The 17,456-nt window shown below is 67.9% G+C and overlaps 2 protein-coding genes across 2 annotated transcripts in view; both read left to right on the top strand.

Moving 5' to 3' along the window:
* The window catches only part of LOC135976423 (myosin-10-like), a 10,117-nt gene extending 7,310 nt beyond the window's left edge, over positions 1 to 2,807 (top strand). The window contains exons 7-11 of the mRNA XM_065571877.1: positions 496 to 598; positions 1,852 to 1,944; positions 2,197 to 2,260; positions 2,553 to 2,651; positions 2,761 to 2,807. Coding sequence (XP_065427949.1) covers positions 496 to 598; positions 1,852 to 1,944; positions 2,197 to 2,260; positions 2,553 to 2,651; positions 2,761 to 2,807 — 406 coding nt within the window. The remainder of the gene's footprint in view (positions 1 to 495; positions 599 to 1,851; positions 1,945 to 2,196; positions 2,261 to 2,552; positions 2,652 to 2,760) is intronic.
* Positions 120 to 17,456, top strand: part of LOC101951755 (myosin-10-like) — a 34,770-nt gene continuing 17,433 nt past the window's right edge. The window contains 21 exon segments of the mRNA XM_065570908.1: positions 120 to 169; positions 496 to 598; positions 1,655 to 1,675; positions 1,852 to 1,944; positions 2,197 to 2,260; positions 2,553 to 2,651; positions 3,404 to 3,547; positions 3,926 to 4,021; positions 4,275 to 4,393; positions 4,882 to 5,034; positions 5,127 to 5,300; positions 5,752 to 5,925; positions 6,384 to 6,498; positions 7,972 to 8,165; positions 10,357 to 10,478; positions 12,612 to 12,681; positions 13,384 to 13,544; positions 13,879 to 13,987; positions 15,087 to 15,218; positions 15,991 to 16,197; positions 17,224 to 17,361. Coding sequence (XP_065426980.1) covers positions 3,502 to 3,547; positions 3,926 to 4,021; positions 4,275 to 4,393; positions 4,882 to 5,034; positions 5,127 to 5,300; positions 5,752 to 5,925; positions 6,384 to 6,498; positions 7,972 to 8,165; positions 10,357 to 10,478; positions 12,612 to 12,681; positions 13,384 to 13,544; positions 13,879 to 13,987; positions 15,087 to 15,218; positions 15,991 to 16,197; positions 17,224 to 17,361 — 2,010 coding nt within the window. The 5' untranslated portion in view covers positions 120 to 169; positions 496 to 598; positions 1,655 to 1,675; ... (2 more) ...; positions 2,553 to 2,651; positions 3,404 to 3,501.

The following is a 17,456-nucleotide window of genomic DNA, read 5'->3' as shown; positions in this document are numbered from 1 at the left end:
GGGGCAGCAAGGGCGGGGGCTGTTACATTCAGCCGGGTGACGCACCCCCCCATATTCAGGAGGGAGCTGTGGGTGGGTGGGGCGGTGACACTGCTGGGTGGTGTGCGCAGCACCACACTCACTTCCTGTCTCTTCCAACAGACCGAGAGGATCAATCCATCCTGTGCACGTAAGTGTCACAAACTCTGAGTGTGTGTGTGCGTATGTGCGCACAGCACTGCTCCCTGCTGGTGGGATGAGGGTGTGCGTGCGGGAGAGAGAGCAATGCTGCCCCCTGCTGGGGTGTGTGTGTGTGTGTGTGTGTGTGCACCCAGCGCTGTCCCCTGCTGGGCTCTGTGTGTGCACCAGCGCTGCCCCCTGCTGGGGTGTGTGTGTGTGCGTGTGTGTGCACCCAGTGCTGCCCCCTGCTGGGCTGTGTGTGTAGTGCTGCCCCATGTGGCTGCCGGGGGGTGGCTCTGGCCCATGCCCATCACCGCAGGCCTGGTGCTGTTGCAGGGGCGAGTCCGGCGCCGGGAAGACGGAGAACACCAAGAAGGTGATCCAGTACCTGGCCCACGTGGCCTCCTCCCACAAGGCCCGCAAGGAGCAGAGCGTCCCGGTGAGAGTCCAGCTGCGCCGACCTGGCACTGGGCACCCATAGGTGCTGGGGTGGGTGCTCCCTGCGGGGGTGGGCGGGTACTACTGGGGCTCATCACCTGTGCCAGCTCAGATGCCCACCTGGCCAGTTCAGGGTCCCTTCCTCCCCCCCAGCTGCTCATATAAACCCACCACTCCCCCCCCCCAACACCTGTGTCTAGGCCCTGCCAGCTCCCCCCCACCCTGATGTGCCCTCCCCCAAGCTATGTTGCTGCCCTGTGTGTTACCCCAGAGTCCCTGGGGCAATGAGGAAGGTGGGTCTGGGGCCGAAGTGAGAGGGTTAGAGCTATCCAGTGCTGAGAGGGTGGGGGGTGGGAGTCAGGACGCCTGGGTTCCACCCCAGAGAGGCCGCATCCCAGTGCTGGGTGAGGGGTCCCCGTATAGCCAGGCCCCGTGACCCACTCCAGAGGGTCTGCATCCGGGCGAGGGGTCCCCGTATAACCAGCCCTAGCGCCCTGGAGGCGGCTGTGTTCTGACTGCTGGCAGCGTGGCTGGAGGGGGCCGTTGGTGGGTGCAGTGGGATACCCGCGTCCTCCAGCAGTAACCTCCCCTCTCCCCTGTCTTGCTGCCTCCAGCTGGAGTCACCGAACATGGCCAAGCACCCGGCAAGTGGATGCGTCGTGTGCCACCTGCCTGCCCGCCTGCCCTCAGCCATTCCTGCCCTTTGATTGGCTACCCATAGCCCCGCCCCCTTGGGGCGCAGTTCACTGAGTTGTCTTTTGCTTCTTTGGCTGGCTTTTTTTTGTTTTTTTGGGCTGTCTTTGGCAAAGGCTTTTTTGTTACATCTGCCCCAGTGCCAGGAGCCAGGACTCCTGGGTTCTCTCTCCCGCTCGGGGACGGGGGTGGGGGCCGGTGGTTAGTGTGGGGGCGGGGTCGATTCCCGGTCTGTGTCGCTGTTGCCTCGTTTTGTCCTGTTCAGTCGCCTCCCTCGTCGCCGCTCCGACTAACCCTCCGGTTCTGTTTGTGTTTTGTCGTCCCTCCCCCCCCCCCATCTCATGTGCGTGTGACCCCGCCACAGAGCTCCGGCCCCGTCTCCTACGTGAGTAGCTCCCAGCCCTGCGGTTCCTGTGGTTAACCCCCAAATCCCGGGAGCGGGGGAGGTCACCCATATAATAGTGCCCCCTGCTGGGAGAGGTGGGGCTGGGGCAGCCGGGAGCTCCCTGCCCCCCAGCGCCCCCCCCCCCCCCCCGCGTGACCCTGGCCCTCTCCCCGCAGGGCGAGCTGGAGCGGCAGCTGCTTCAGGCCAACCCCATCCTGGAGGCCTTCGGCAACGCCAAGACGGTGAAAAATGACAACTCCTCCCGATTCGTGAGTGCCGGGGGACGGCAGGGCTGGGGGGGGGGAATGAGGGGAAGGAGCAGGCGGGGGTGTGGGGGCCTCGGGAGAAGGGGCAGGCCAGAAGGGGCAGATTGGGACATGAGGGGCCGGGGGAAGGGGCAGGTAGGAGTGTGGGGGCCTCGGGGGAAGGGGCAGGTTGGGGTGTGGGGATCCTGGGGGTGGCAGAGGAGTCCTTCCACCCCCAACATCAATTCCATTGCACTCTTTTCCCCCCCCCCCCAGGGTAAATTCATCCGGATCAATTTTGACGTGGCCGGCTACATTGTTGGAGCCAATATAGAGACATGTATCCTCTGGGCTGGGGGGCAGGATGGGAGGGGGGTGGGCAGGGCACATGGCCCCTAGCAAGGTGGGGGGGGTTGGGGGTGGGGGTGATGCCCCCTCCCTGAGGTACTGGGGGGGCTCTGGGGCTGGGGGTGATTCCCCCTCTGAGGTATGGGGGGCTCTGGGGCTGCATGTGGGGGTGATTCCCCCTCCCTGAGGTATGGGGAGGCGCTGGGGCTGGGGGTGATTCCTCCCCCCTGTGGGAGGGGGATTGGTCCCAGGGCCCACGCCCCTTTCCTTAACATCGGGCTCAGACCTGCTGGAGAAATCTCGCGCCATCCGCCAGGCCAAGGACGAGAGAACCTTCCACATCTTCTACCAGCTGCTGGTGGGGGCGGGCGAGAACACAAAGGGTACGGAGCCTCCCTGGGACCCCCATGGCCCACGCAGACCTGGGGAGAACCCAGGAGTCCTGGCTCCCAGCCCCCCTGCTCTAACCACTAGACCCCCCTCCCCTCTCAGAGCTGGGAGAGAACCCAGGAGTCCTGGCTCTCACCCCCCTGCTCTAGACCCCACTCCCCTACTGACTCACTCTCTGGGGGCTGAGACAGTACAGCAGTCCTGTGTGGGGCTCCTTGAGGCAGGTCCTGGGGGGCGGGAGGTCCTGGGGGGCGGGAGGTGGCCGGTCGGACGTGGTGCCGACCCCGTCCCCGCCGGCCCTGGGGGGCGGGAGGTGGCCGGTCGGACGTGGTGCCGACCCCGTCCCCGCCGGCCCCGGGGGGCGGGAGGTGGCCGGTCGGACGCGGTGCCGACCCCGTCCCCGCCGGCCCCGGGGGTTGGGAGGTGGCCGGTCGGACGCGGTGCCGACCCCGTCCCCGCCGGCCCCGGGGGTTGGGAGGTGGCCGGTCGGACGTGGTGCCGACCCCGGTCCCGCCGGCCCCGGGGGGCGGGAGGTGGCCGGTCGGACGCGGTGCCGACCCCGTCCCCGCCGGCCCCGGGGGGCGGGAGGTGGCCGGTCGGACGTGGTGCCGACCCCGGTCCCGCCGGCCCCGGGGGTTGGGAGGTGGCCGGTCGGACGCGGTGCCGACCCCGTCCCCGCCGGCCCCGGGGGGCGGGAGGTGGCCGGTCGGACGTGGTGCCGACCCCGTCCCTGTCTCCCCCCCAGCTGAGCTGCTGCTGGAGCCGTTCAACCAGTATCGGTTCCTGTCCAACGGGTTCCTGCCCATCCCGGGCCAGCAGGACAAGGAGATCTTCCAGGAGACCATGGAGTCCATGCGCATCATGGGCTTCTCCCCCGAGGAGATCCACAGTGAGTCGCCCCCCCTCCCCCCGTTCGGGGGCAGATCCCCACCTGGGGGGCACAGCTGGGACCCGGAGGAGATTATGGGGGTGGAAACCTGAGGGGTGGGGAAGCCAATGTAGAGTGGGGCTTAGGAGAGGAGGGTCAAAACTGGGGGGGGGGGGGGTCTGGGGCAGGGTATGGGAGAGGTGGCAGGCCAGGAACTGGGGTTGATCTAGTGGAGGGGAGATGGAGGGACCCTGAGGTTGGGGGGCAGGATCTGGGGGATCAGGTAGGATTGGATCTGGGGTGGCAGGGGGGGAAGCCCCTGGAGTGGGAGGAGTGGGATGGAGACTGGGGGGCCATGGGGAGGGCCCCCTGCCCCCCTCACCGGCTCCCCGCCCCCAGGCATGCTGCGGATGGTGTCGGCCGTGCTGCAGTTCGGGAACATTGTCTTCCGCAAGGAGCGAAACACGGACCAGGCCTCCATGCCGGACAACACAGGTACGGCCCCGATCCAGCCCTGGCGTGGGGGGTTGGCTGGCTCAGGGGGGCAGGGAATGGGACACGGGGCCTTTCTCCTCTAGGGGGCACCATCTGGGGGGGCTCTGTGTGGTTGGGGGTGACCCATGGGGGACTGTGGGGGGGCATGGGAGGGGCTATGTGTGGGGGCGGGAGGAGGGAAGAGGGGGGCTGTGGGGGGAGAGGGAGCTTGCCCCCCTCCCGCCCCCCATGCTGAGCTCTCGCTGCCCCCCAGCCGCCCAGAAGCTCTGCCACCTGCTGGGGCTGAACGTGACCGAGTTCTCCCGCGCCATCCTCATGCCGCGCATCAAGGTCGGGCGCGACTACGTGCAGAAGGCCCAGACCAAGGAGCAGGTGGGGAGGGGGGGCAGGGCTGGGGGGCTGGGTTCTGTGGGGGAGGGGGGAACAGACGTCAGGGAATGTGGCGCTGGAATCCTGGCGGGGGGAGGAAGTGTGGGGGAGGGGGAGGGGAGGGGGCTGTGGCAGGGGTAGGGCAGGGGGATGTGTGGGAGGGGCAGGGGCATGGTGGGCGAGGGGAAGGAGACATGGCAGGGGCAGGGTGGGGCGTGGTGGGGGAGATGCTCCACCCCTCCCATACCCTGCCCCAGACACACACAGGGGGTGTGGCAGGAGCAGAGGGGTGTGGTGGGGAGGGGCAGGAGGTGTGTCAGGGGTAGTGCCGCGGGATGTGTGACAGGGGCAGGTGGTGGGGGAGTGGCAGGGGCGTGGCGGGGAGGGGCAGGGTGGGGTGCGGTGGGGGAGGGGCAGGGGGAGCAGCGGGGGAGGGGTGCGGGGGGTGCCGCCGGGCCGGGCCGGGGGTGACTCTCTGCCCCGCCCCCCAGGCGGATTTCGCCATCGAGGCGCTGGCCAAGGCGACCTACGAGCGCCTGTTCCGCTGGCTCGTCCATCGCATCAACCGGGCCCTGGACCGCACCAAGCGCCAGGGAGCCTCCTTCATCGGCATCCTCGACATCGCCGGCTTCGAGATCTTCCAGGTGAGCCCCCCCCCAGCCTCCCCAACCCCCCCAAACCTCCCCCAGCCCCCCCCGAACCGCCTGCGCCCCCCTGACCTGTCCCCCCCCCACAGCTGAACTCCTTCGAGCAGCTCTGCATCAACTACACCAACGAGAAGCTGCAGCAGCTCTTCAACCACACCATGTTCGTGCTGGAGCAGGAGGAGTACCAGCGCGAGGGCATCGCCTGGGACTTCATCGACTTCGGCCTCGACCTGCAGCCCTGCATCGACCTCATCGAGCGCCCGGTCGGCGGGGGGGCTGGGCGGGGGGCAGGGTGGGGAGGCCTGACGGGGCACCATGCTGTAGGGGGTGGGGCAGGCAGGGGGCTGGGCGGGGGGCAGGGTGGGGAGGCCTGACGGGGCACCATGCTGTAGGGGGTGGGGCAGGCAGGGGGCTGGGCGGGGGGCAGGGTGGGGAGGCCTGACGGGGCACCATGCTGTAGGGGGTGGGGCAGGCAGGGGCTGGGCAGGGCAGGGAGGCCTGGCAGGGCGGGGGGGGGGGGTCTGGGCAGGGGGCGCTCAGTAGGGGTCACTGGGTCTCGGGGCGGGGCGTCCGGGCAGGGGACGAGTGCTGTGGGGGGGGAAAGGAGGGGGGGCTGGGCAGGTGGCTCTGTGCCACGGGGCAGGGGGCGGAGCGGCTTGGCAGGGGGCCCCGTGCACAGGGGGCCAGTGGGGTGACGGTCCCTCCCCCCCCCAGGTGAACCCCCCGGGGGTGCTGGCCCTGCTGGACGAGGAGTGCTGGTTCCCCAAAGCCACCGACAAGAGCTTTGTGGAGAAGGTGATCCAGGAGCAGGGGGGGCACCCCAAGTTCCAGAAACCCCGGCAGCTGCGCGACAAGGCCGACTTCTGCATCCTCCACTACGCCGGCAAGGTGTGTGCCCTTGCCCCTGCTCAGGGGGCTGGTCCCTGGTGTGTGTGTGTGTGTGTGTGTGTGTGTGTGTGTGTGTGTGTGTGTGTGTGTGTGTGTGTGTGTGTGTGTGTGTGTGTGTGTGTGTGTGATGTTGCCCTCTACTGGACAGCCCCTTAAGTGCAGTGGTTTTCCCATCATAACCCGATTCACTCAAATGGCCCCAGGCCTAGCTCGCTGTTACGCTGCCCACTCCCCTCCCATGGCCGGGGAGAGAACCCAGGAGTCCTGGCTCCCATTCGCTGTGTGTCGTCCCGCTCAGTTTACTCCCCCAGTCCTGTGTCGCCCCCCCTCTCCCTCCCGGCTGTGGTTTTAAACCCGCCAGGTTGTCAAGTGGCAGGGAGTCCCACAGGCCCCAGCTTGTCGGGCTGTAGGGGCTGGGGTGCCTCCCCCTGACCCATGCGCCCCCCCCCCCCACACAGGTGGATTACAAGGCGGACGAGTGGCTGATGAAGAACATGGACCCGCTGAACGACAATGTGGCCACCCTGCTGCACCAGAGCGCGGAGCGCTTCACCGCCGAGCTCTGGAAGGACGGTAGGGTGGGGTGAGGGGGTGGGGTTGTGGCGGGGAAACACCCTCACTCTCCCCACGGAGCCACTGTCTGCTCCCTTCTTCTACTGCCTCAGTCACAGCAGCTCCCTGCACCCCCCCAGGTCCCCCCAAACCACCCCCCGGCACAGCACCACTGTGCACCCCCCGGTCCCCCACAGACAACCCCAGCCACTGCCTCCCACTGCCCCCACAGACCTCCCCCCCCCGGCACAGCACCTCTGTGCACCCCCCGGTCCCCCACAGACAGCCCCAGCCACTGGCCCTTTGTGCCCCCCCGACAGCCCCCAGCCACTAACCCCACCTGTCCCCCAACACTCACTCTCCAGGAATCAGGAGACTCAAAGCAAAGCCCACTGTAAATAACTGGGGGGGGGTCGCTAACACCCCCTGGCACCGACTCCCCCTCCCCTGACCTCTCTGACCCCCCCAGTAGCATCCACTAATTCTTGACCTCTTCTCCCTGCCCCCCGCATTCTGCTGGCCTCGGGGCTGGGGGCTGCTGGGATGATTCCCCCCATTTACCTCACCCCCCCCCGTGATGATTTCTCCCCCCCATTAACCCCTTTGGTGCTGTAACTAACTGGCTCTCGCTGTTCTGCTGTGTTCTCTGCCCTCTGGGCCTGGCCCCGTCTGTCCTTGATTTTTCTGTCCGTCCGTCTGTCCTTGATCTCTCTGTCTGTCTGTCTAACCCCCCCTCCCATCCCCCTCACCTCCCCCCGACCCCTGCGTCGGCCTCTCCAGAGATCGGGAACATCCAGAAGGTTTATTTCTTTGACAGCTACGCCGGGGTGTCCCCAGGCCAAGGTGAAAGTACGTCCATGTTCCCCGCCCCCCCACATCAGCCCCCCTAACTCGCCCTCCCTCACATCACCCGCCCCCCCTCACATCACCCCCCCAGCCTGGGCTGCCCCCCTGCTAAGATCGCTGAGCCCTGGGGCAGATCCCCGCCTTGCCGCGATGGCTAAGTCCCAGGGAGGGGGATCAGGGCCCATCTAGCCAGACCCCCTCTCCCACCAGGCAGTGGCCCCCCAGCCGGCCCTTTGTCAGGTCAGCGGTGCGGGGTGGGGTGGATAAGGGCCGTTCCTCCTTCACCCCTTGACTCATCTGTCTGCTTCCTCCATCCATTCAGGGCCCTTTGCCTGCTACAGCAAGGGGGAGCTCCCACTACCCCAGCCCCACCTCTCCTTGGGGGGGCACTGTGGGGTGCTGGATGTGTGTGGGGGGGTTCTCCACTACCCCAGCCCCACCTCTCCCAGCAGGGGGCACTGTGGGGCGCTGGCTGTGGGTGGGGGGTTCCCCACTACCCCAGCCCCACCTCTCCCAGTGGGGGACACAGTGGGGTGCTGGCTGGGGGGGGGGGGTTCCCCACTACCCCAGCCCCACCTCTCCCAGCGAGGGGCGGGGGTTCCAGGGATGGGAGGGGGCTCCCGGCTGACCCCGCCCCCTCGCCCGCAGTGGACCGGATCGTGGGCCTGGACCAGGTGAGCGGCATGGGGGACGTGGCTTTTGGGCCCTCTTACAAGACCAAGAAGGGGATGTTCCGCACCGTGGGCCAGCTCTACAAGGAGTCGCTGGCCAAACTCATGGCCACCCTGCGCAACACCAACCCCAACTTTGTGCGCTGCATCATCCCCAACCACGAGAAGCGGGTGAGCCATCAGGCCCTGGTGTCAGCTGGGCGTGCGAGGGGGCACAAGGGGAAGGGCCAGTTGCCCCGCCAGGGTGGGGTGTGGCACTCGTGGGGAAGTGGGAACGGCAATGGGAGCAAGGGGGCCGAATCGGGCAAGCGGGGGCAGGGGACCCGTCGTGCAAGAGCAAGGGGGAGTGTGCAAAGCTGGGGGAGCGGCATTGTTTGTGCAGGGGAGTGGGAATGGCCGTGCGAGAGTGAGTGGGAATGTGCACAATCGTGCAAGGGCCATTGTGCATGTGGGGAAGTGTGACCGGCTGTGCGACAGCATGGGGACGTGTGAACTGAATGTGAGAGTTCGGTCTGTGTGTGTGCAAAGCTGGGTGAGCACCGTTGTCCCTGCAGGTGAGACTGAATGGCCGTGTGAGAGCAAGTGTGAGCACACAATTGTGCGAGTGTCATAGTGTGTGTGGGGAAATGTGAACCACTGTGCGAGAGCAAATGTGAGTGTGCACATGTGGCATCGTTCATAGAGGGCAGTGTGACCTGCCATGGAAGAGCAAGTGTGTGTGTGTGCAAAACAGTGTATCATTGTTCATGCAGGTGCATGTGAATGGCCATGCGGGTGTGAGTGTGAAAAATTTTGAGTGCCAATTTCATGCACGGAGTGTGACTGGCTGTGTGAGAGTGATCACAAAATCATGCAGTCGCCATTGTGCCTGTGAGGAAATGTGAACTGTGGTGAGAGCCCCAATGTGAGTGTGCAAAAGTGGCGTTGCTCATGTGAGGCAGTGAAAACTACCATGCAAGATCGAGTGTGAGTGTGCAAAACCATGCAAGCACCGTCAGCATGTGGGGAAGTGTGAACCGTCATGTGAGAGCAAGTGTGCAAAACTGGGTGAGCTCTAGTGTCCCTGCAGGGGAGGGTGAATAGCTGTGCAAGAACAAGCTTGCGTGCAAAATTGTGCAAGTGCCATTATGTGTGCAGGGAAATGTGAATCTCTGTGACCTTGTCCATGCTGGGCAGTGTGACTTGCCATGCAGGAGCAAGCGTGAGTGTGCAAAGCTTTGTGAACACCATCAGCATATGTGGAAGTGTGAACAGCCAGGTGAGAATGAGTGCGCTAAACAGTGCAAGTGCTTTCATACATGGAATTGTGAACGGCTGTGCAAAAGCAATTGAGTGTGCAAAAATTGTGCAAGTGCTTTCAACGTCGGGAGAAGTGTGAACTGCTGTGTGATATGGCATGTGAGTGCAAAACTGTGCAAGCACCATCAGCCTCCGAGGAAGCGTGTGTTGCAGTGAGAGTGAGCAAGTGTGCACACATATGAAGGTGCTCGTGCCCTTGCTGGGCGTGCACCACTCCCCATGTATCCTCACGTGCACACACACAGAAATGAAGGAGCATGTTGTGACGGAGCAGGGAGCAGGGCAGATTTGACCTGGGAATGTTGCAGGGGGGTTGCAGTGGGGATGTGGGACTTCCCTTGAAGGGAGCTACCTGAGCTGTAACCTGAGCCAGGAGGGGGTGGGGAGAATTAACACCTTCTGCCCGGGAGACTGAACAAAGGAGAGGAGCAGCGGGAGGGGCTGGGAGTTTAGTTTCAGTTTGGGCTGGGTGGTGCAACGCAGGGAACCCCAAGCTGGGGTCTAAGCTCCCTGAACCTCCCAGAGGGACCTAATTGAGGGGGGTCTGGTCGTACCTACACGCTCTGCTTGAGACTGTGTTCCTGTCCTTGAATAAACCTTCTGCTTTACTGGCTGGCTGAGAGTCGCAGTGAATCTCGGGAAGAGGGGTGCAGGGCCCTAACTCCCCCACAATCCGCAACACATGTGTCCCCGTGAGAGCCGGGGTCAGCCGTTGTGCACAAGGGAAGGCGTGCGAGAGTGGGCTGATGAAGGGGCTTCTGCAAGGCTGGCACGAGTGTGCCGTGGGTGTGTGTGGAAGTGTGAAGGGACAAGGGCCAGCGAGCATGAGCATGGCCGAGGGTGTGTAGTGCCAGCCTGGGGTGGGCATGCAAACAAGCAGACTCGGGTGGGCGGGCAGCTGCCCCGGTTGGTGTGCACGGCTGCAGCCTGCGTTGGCGCGGTGCCCCTGGGTGGTGGAGGGGCAGTGTGTGGGTGCGAGGGGCCGGGAGCTCTGGCGTGCCAGCCCTGGTGCGCCGCACGAGTGCCCCCCCCCTTCCCTGGGCTCTGACGCTCCCTCCCGCAGGCTGGGAAACTGGAGCCCCACCTGGTGCTGGACCAGCTGCGCTGCAACGGCGTGCTGGAGGGCATCCGCATCTGCCGCCAGGGCTTCCCCAACCGCATCATCTTCCAGGAGTTCCGCCAGAGGTACCCCCTGGGTCCACCTGTCCCGGTATCCCGCCTCCCCCGGGTTCACCTGCCTGTCCCGGTATCCCGCCTCCCCCGGGTTCACCTGCCTGTCCCGGTATCCCACCTCCCCCGGGTTCACCTGTCCCGGTATCCCACCTCCCCCGGCCCCCGGGTTCACCTGCCTGTCCCGGTATCCCACCTCCCCCGGGTTCACCTGCCTGTCCCGGTATCCCACCTCCCCTGGGTTCACCTGTCCCGGTATCCCACCTCCCCCGGGTCCACCTACCCCGGTATCCCGCCTCCCCCGGTCCCCGGGCCCATCTACCCCGGTATCCCGCCTCCCCCGGCCCCATCTACCCCGGTATCCCGCCTCCCCCGGTCCCCGGGCCCATCTACCCCGGTATCCCGCCTCCCCCGGCCCCATCTACCCCGGTATCCCGCCTCCCCTGGTCCCCGGGTCCACCTACCCCGGTATCCCGCCTCCCCCGGCCCCATCTACCCCGGTATCCCGCCTCCCCTGGTCCCCGGGTCCACCTACCCCGGTATCCCGCCTCCCCCGGCCCCATCTACCCCGGTATCCCGCCTCCCCCAGGCCCCATCTACCCCGGTATCCCGCCTCCCCTGGTCCCCGGGTCCACCTACCCCGGTATCCCGCCTCCCCCGGCCCCATCTACCCCGGTATCCCGCCTCCCCTGGTCCCCGGGTCCACCTACTCCGGTATCCCGCCTCCCCCAGGCCCCATCTACCCCGGTATCCCGCCTCCCCTGGTCCCCGGGCCCATCTACCCCGGTATCCCGCCTCCCCCGGTCCCCGGGCCCATCTACCCCGGTATCCCGCCTCCCCCGGCCCCATCTACCCCGGTATCCCGCCTCCCCTGGTCCCCGGGTCCACCTACCCCGGTATCCCGCCTCCCCCGGCCCCATCTACCCCGGTATCCCGCCTCCCCCAGGCCCCATCTACCCCGGTATCCCGCCTCCCCTGGTCCCCGGGTCCACCTACCCCGGTATCCCGCCTCCCCCGGCCCCATCTACCCCGGTATCCCGCCTCCCCTGGTCCCCGGGTCCACCTACTCCGGTATCCCGCCTCCCCCAGGCCCCATCTACCCCGGTATCCCGCCTCCCCTGGTCCCCGGGTCCACCTGTCCCAGTATCCCGCCTCCCCCGGGTCCACCTATCCCGGTATCCCGCCTCCCCTGGTCCCCGGGTCCACCTATCCCGGTATCCCGCCTCCCCCGGTCCCCGGCCCCATCTACCCCGGTATCCCGCCTCCCCCGGCCCCATCTACCCCGGTATCCCGCCTCTCCAGGCCCATCTACCCTGGTATCCCCCCTCCCCCGGCCCCATCTACCCCGGTATCCCGCCTCCCCCGGCCCCATCTACCCCGGTATCCCGCCTCCCCCAGCCTCCAGGCCCATCTCCCCCTGTATCCTGCCTCCCTCGTCCACCCTGGGCCAATCTACCCCGGTATCCCGCCTCCCCCGGCCCCATCTACCCCGGTATCCCCCCTCCCCCGGCCCCATCTACCCCGGTATCCCCCCTCCCCCGGCCCCATCTACCCCGGTATCCCGCCTCCCCCGGCCTCCAGGCCCATCTCCCCCTGTATCCTGCCTCCCTCGTCCACCCCGGCCCCATCTACCCCAGTATCCCGCCTCCCCCGGCCCCATCTACCCCGGTATCCCGCCTCCCCCGGCCCCATCTACCCTGGTATCCCGCCTCCCCCGGCCTCCAGGCCCATCTCCCCCTGTATCCTGCCTCCCTCGTCCACCCTGGGCCAATCTACCCCGGTATCCCACCTCCCCCGGAGCCATCTACCCCAGTATCCCGCCTCCCCTGGCCCCATCTACCCCGGTATCCCGCCTCCCCCGGCCCCCAGGCCCATCTACCCCGTATCCCACCTCCCGCCTCCCCCCCGGGCCCATCTACCCCGGTATCCCGCCTCCCCCCCGGCCCCATCTACCGCGGTATCCCGCCTCCCCCCCGGCCCCATCTACCGCGGTATCCCGCCTCCCCCGGCCCCATCTACCCCGGTATCCCGCCTCCCCGTCCACCCTGGGCCCATCTACCCCGGTATCCCACCAGTGGTTGCTCTGGACGGGCGTGGGGGGAAGGGGCTGTGTGACCTCTGACCTGTGTTCTCCCCTCCCCCCTGCAGGTACGAGATCCTGACATCCAACGCCATCCCCAAGGGCTTCATGGACGGGAAACAGGCCTGCGAGCGCATGGTACGGGGCGGGGGCGGGGCCTGCCCAGGGGGAGGGGCTCTGAGCGGCAGACCCCACCCACCCTGGGGATTGGCCCCCACGCTGGGAGCAACCCAGACTCGGGGGGCGTCAGCAGTGGGAGGCAGTGGGGCTGGGACCCACAACCTTGAGTTTCCTGCCCCCGGCACCTGTCCCCGGGTTCTTCCTTGCCCCACCCCCCTCATCGCCAGCCCCCCACTCCCCAGCCATCCCCCCATCCACCTCCTCATTGCCCCAACCTCCCTCCCAGCCATCCCCCCATCTGCCTTCCCATCCCCCCACCCCCCTCATCTCCACCCCCACATCCACCTCACCGTCCCCCCACCCCCCCAACCATCCCCCAGCCATTCACCTTCCCCCACCATCCACCCCTCCCACCGCCCCTCCCAGCCATCCCCCCCACCTCCCCCTACCCATCCCCTCTCCCAGCCATCCCTCTACGGACCCCCTGAACTCTCCAGCCCCATCACACCCACCCCGTCAGCCACCTCCCCATCCCTGACCCCCTATCCCCCTACACCCCCCATCTACCCTTCCATCGCTCCACCGCCTTCGTCGCCCCCAAACCTCCACCCCCCCCCCCCGAGGACTTTGCCCTGCTGGGCGGATGCTGCGTGGGGAGGACCCTGGCCAGGTGGGGAGCTCCGGCCCCCCTCACTAACCCCTCCCTCTCCTCTGCCCCAGATCAAGGCCCTGGAGCTCGACGCCAACTTGTACCGCATCGGCCAGAGCAAGATTTTCTTCCGGGCGGGGGTGCTGGCCCACCTGGAGGAGGAGCGGGACCTCAAGATCACCGACATCATCGTCTCCTTCCAGGCCGCCGCACGCGGGTACCTGGCCCGCAAGTGAGTGCCGGGGTGGGGGGGGCATGCGTGCAGCTCTGGGGGGGAGCGCTGGGCCAGGGCAATACCCACTGCTGGGACCGAACAGGGGTCGGGGGACTGGTGGGTGGGGCTTGGCTAGGGGTGGGTGGGGCCCCACATCCCAGGGCTGTGAAGGGAAAGGTCCTGGCTTCCAGCCCGCCCTGCTCTAACCACTAGACCCCGCTCCCCTCCCAGAGCCGGGGAGAGAACCCAGGAGTCCTGGCTCCCAGCCCCCCCCACTAGCCCCCACTCCCCTCCCGGAGCAGTGAGAGAACCCAGGCGTCCGGGCTGACTGGCTGCCCCCCCCCCCTCGCAGGGCGTTCATGAAGAAGCAGCAGCAGATGAGCGCCCTCCGGGTGATGCAGCGGAACTGCGCCGCCTACCTCAAACTCCGCCACTGGCAGTGGTGGCGCCTCTTCACCAAGGTGGGGGCTGGGCGGGGCTCAGAGCTTGGGGGGCTGGAGGGATAATGGGTGTGGGGGGGCCCAGGCCCTGGGGAGGCGGGGGTGGATGACGCGCAGGCCCCGGGGAGGCGGGGGTGGGGATGTCGGGGTGGGGGTGGGGCGCAGGCCCCGGGGAGGCGGGGGTGGGGATGTCGGGGTGGGGGTGGGGCGCAGGCCCCGGGGAGGCGGGGGTGGGGATGTCGGGGTGGGGGTGGGGCGCAGGCCCCGGGGAGGCGGGGGTGGGGATGTCGGGGTGGGGGTGGGGCGCAGGCCCCGGGGAGGCGGGGGTGGGGATGTCGGGGTGGGGGTGGGGCGCAGGCCCCGGGGAGGCGGGGGTGGGGATGTCGGGGTGGGGGTGGGGCGCAGGACCCGGGGAGGCGGGGGTGGGGATGTCAGGGTGGGAGGGCGGCGCAGGCCCTGGTGAGGTGGGGGTGGGGATGTCGGGGTGGGGGTGGGGTGGGGATGTCAGGGTGGGAGGGCGGCGCAGGCCCTGGTGAGGTGGGGGTGGGGATGTTGGAGTGGGGGTGGGGTGCAGGCCCCGGGGAGGCGGGGGTGGGGATGTCAGGGTGGGAGGGCGGCGCAGGCCCTGGTGAGGTGGGGGTGGGGATGTCGGGGTGGGGGTGGGGTGCAGGCCCCGGGGGGGTGGGGGTGGGGATGTCAGGGTGGGAGGGCGGCGCAGGCCCTGGTGAGGTGGGGGTGGGGATGTTGGAGTGGGGGTGGGGTGCAGGCCCCGGGGAGGCGGGGGTGGGGATGTCGGGGTGGGGGTGGGGTGCAGGCCCCGGAGAGGTGGGGGTGGGGATGTCAGGGTGGGAGAGCGGCGCAGGCCCTGGTGAGGTGGGGGTGGGGATGTCGGGGTGGGGGTGGGGTGCAGGCCCTGGGGGGGGTGGGGGTGGGGATGTCAGGGTGGGGGTGGGGTGCAGGTCCCAGGGAGGGGGGCACAGGCCCCGGTGAGGTGGGGGTGGGGGGTCCGCTCTCAGGAGCAAGGCTGGGGGCAGCGGTGGGGGTGGGGAGCCGGGCTCCAAGGCCAGGGGTCAGGGTCACCCTGGAGTCACCCCCCCATTGTCCCCCCCCCCCCCGGCAGGTGAAGCCGCTGCTGCAGGTGACGCGGCAGGACGAGGTGATGCAGGCCAAGGCCGTGGAGCTGCAGAAGGTGCAGGATCAACACGTGAAAACCCAGAGTGAGCTCCGGGAGCTGGAGAGCAAATACCAGCAGGTGAGGTGGGGGGGGGAGCGAGGGACCGGGTAGGGGCCCGACTCCTGCCCCCCACTCCCCTCCGTGAGCCGGGGAGAGAACCCAGGAGTCCTGGCTCCCAGCCCCCCTCCCCCCCCAGTGCACTAGCTCCCCCCACCCCCGAGAGCTGGGGAGAGAACCCAGGAGTCCTGGTTCCCAGCTGCCTCAGTCCACTAGCCCCCCGCCCCCCAGGAGCTGGGGATAGAACCCAGGCGACCTGGCTCCAAGCCCCCCCTTCTCTAAGCACTAGCCCCCCCTCCCCTCTGGGAGCTGGGGAGAGAACCCAGGAATCCTGGCTCCCAGCCCACTAACCCCGACTCCCCTCCCAGAGCCGGGGAGAGAACCCAGGAGTCCTGGCTCCCAGCCCCTGTGCTCTAAGCACTGCCCCCCCTCCACTCTGGGAGCTGGGGAGAGAACCCAGGAGTCCTGGCTCCCAGCCCCCTGCTCTAAGCACTAGCCCCCCTCCACTCTGGGAGCTGGGGAGAGAACCCAGGAGTCCTGGCTCCCAGCCCCCCTGCTCTAAGCACTAGCCCCCCTCCACTCTGGGAGCTGGGGAGAGAACCCAGGAGTCCTGGCTCCCAGCCCCCCTGCTCTAAGCACTAGCCCCCCTCCACTCTGGGAGCTGGGGAGAGAACCCAGGAGTCCTGGCTCCCAGCCCCCCTGCTCTAAGCACTAGCCCCCCCTCCCCTCTGGGAGCTGGGGAGAGAACCCAGGCGTCCTGGCTCCCAGCGCACTAGCCCGCCGTGCCCCGCAGCTGGCGGAGGAGAAGGCGATCCTGGCGGAGCAGCTGCAGGCGGAGACGGAGCTGTTCGCCGAGGCGGAGGAGCTGCGGGCGCGCCTGGCCACCAAGAAGCAGGAGCTGGAGGAGATCCTGCACGAGCTGGAGGGGCGGGTGGAGGAGGAGGAGGAGCGCTGTCAGCAGCTGCACACCGACAAGAAGAAGATGCAGCAGCACATTCAGGTACCAGGGGACGAGGGGGGGGGGGACCCCTGGCGGTGCTATGGCCCGAGGGGCACAGCCCAACTGGCATGTCCGGGCCACCCCATGGGGCTCGGCTGGCATCCCACGTCTTCTCCCAGAGCCAGGAGAGAACCCAGGAGTCCTGGCTCCCAGCCCCCTGCTCTAACCACTAGGCCCCACTCCCCTCCCAGAGCCAGGAGAGAACCCAGGAGTCCTGGCTCCCAGCCCCCTGCTCTAACCACTAGGCCCCACTCCCCTCCCAGAGCCAGGAGAGAACCCAGGAGTCCTGGCTCCCAGCCCCCTGCTCTAACCACTAGGCACCACTCCCCTCCCAGAGTCAGGAGAGAACCCAGGAGTCAACCCAGGAGTCCTGGCTCCCAGCCCCCCTGCTCTAACCACTAGGCCCCACTCCCCTCCCAGAGCCAGGAGAGAACCCAGGAGTCCTGGCTCCCAATCCCTCCTGCTCTAACCAATATTCCCAATTCTCCCATCCCAGAGCTTGGAATGGAACCCAGGAGTCCTAGTTCCCAGCCCCCACCCCTGTACTAACCACTAGACCCCACTCCCATCCCAGAGCCGGGATCGGGAAGGGGGCCCTCTCCCACCCGGCTTGTGAGGCTGTTCTGGGACTGGCGCCTCTCTCCCTGGGCTGTCTTGGGAGGGTGCTGCCCCCACTGCCAGCCAGCCCCGCACCCCACAGCCCTCCACGGGTGCCCACGCCCCTGAGCCCCGCCAACGGCCGGCCCTGCGCCCCCTGATTCCCGCCAGTGCCCACACCCCTGAGCCCCGCGCCCACTGTCCATGCCCTGAGCCTGCCGACGGCCAGCCCTGCGCCCCCTGATTCCCGCCAGTGCCCACACCCCTGAGCCCCGCGCCCACTGCCCATGCCCTGAGCCCGCCGACGGCCAGCCCTGCACCCCCTGATTCCCGCCAGTGCCCACACCCCTGAGCCCCGCGCCCACTGCCCACGCCCTGAGCCCCGCCAACGGCCGGCCCCAAGCCCTCTGACACCCCGCTGCCCCCCAGGACCTGGAGGAGCAGCTGGAGGAAGAGGAGGCGGCTCGGCAGAAGCTGCAGCTGGAGAAGGTGACCACGGAGTCCAAGCTGAAGAAGATGGAGGAGGATTTGCTGCTGCTGGAGGACCAGAACTCGAAGCTGCACAAGGTGAGGGGGCCCCGGGCTGTGGGCCCCGCATGCTGGGGAGGGGAGTCTGGTCCCCGCTGCCCAGTCCACCCTTCACCTCCTCCCTATGGGGCTTT

Source organism: Chrysemys picta, chromosome 17, assembly GCF_011386835.1.
Source record: "Chrysemys picta bellii isolate R12L10 chromosome 17, ASM1138683v2, whole genome shotgun sequence".
In the NCBI taxonomy this organism is placed as follows: domain Eukaryota; kingdom Metazoa; phylum Chordata; order Testudines; family Emydidae; genus Chrysemys; species Chrysemys picta.
Note: the sequence above shows the minus strand (reverse complement) of the source record. Positions and strands in the feature narration are given on the sequence as shown.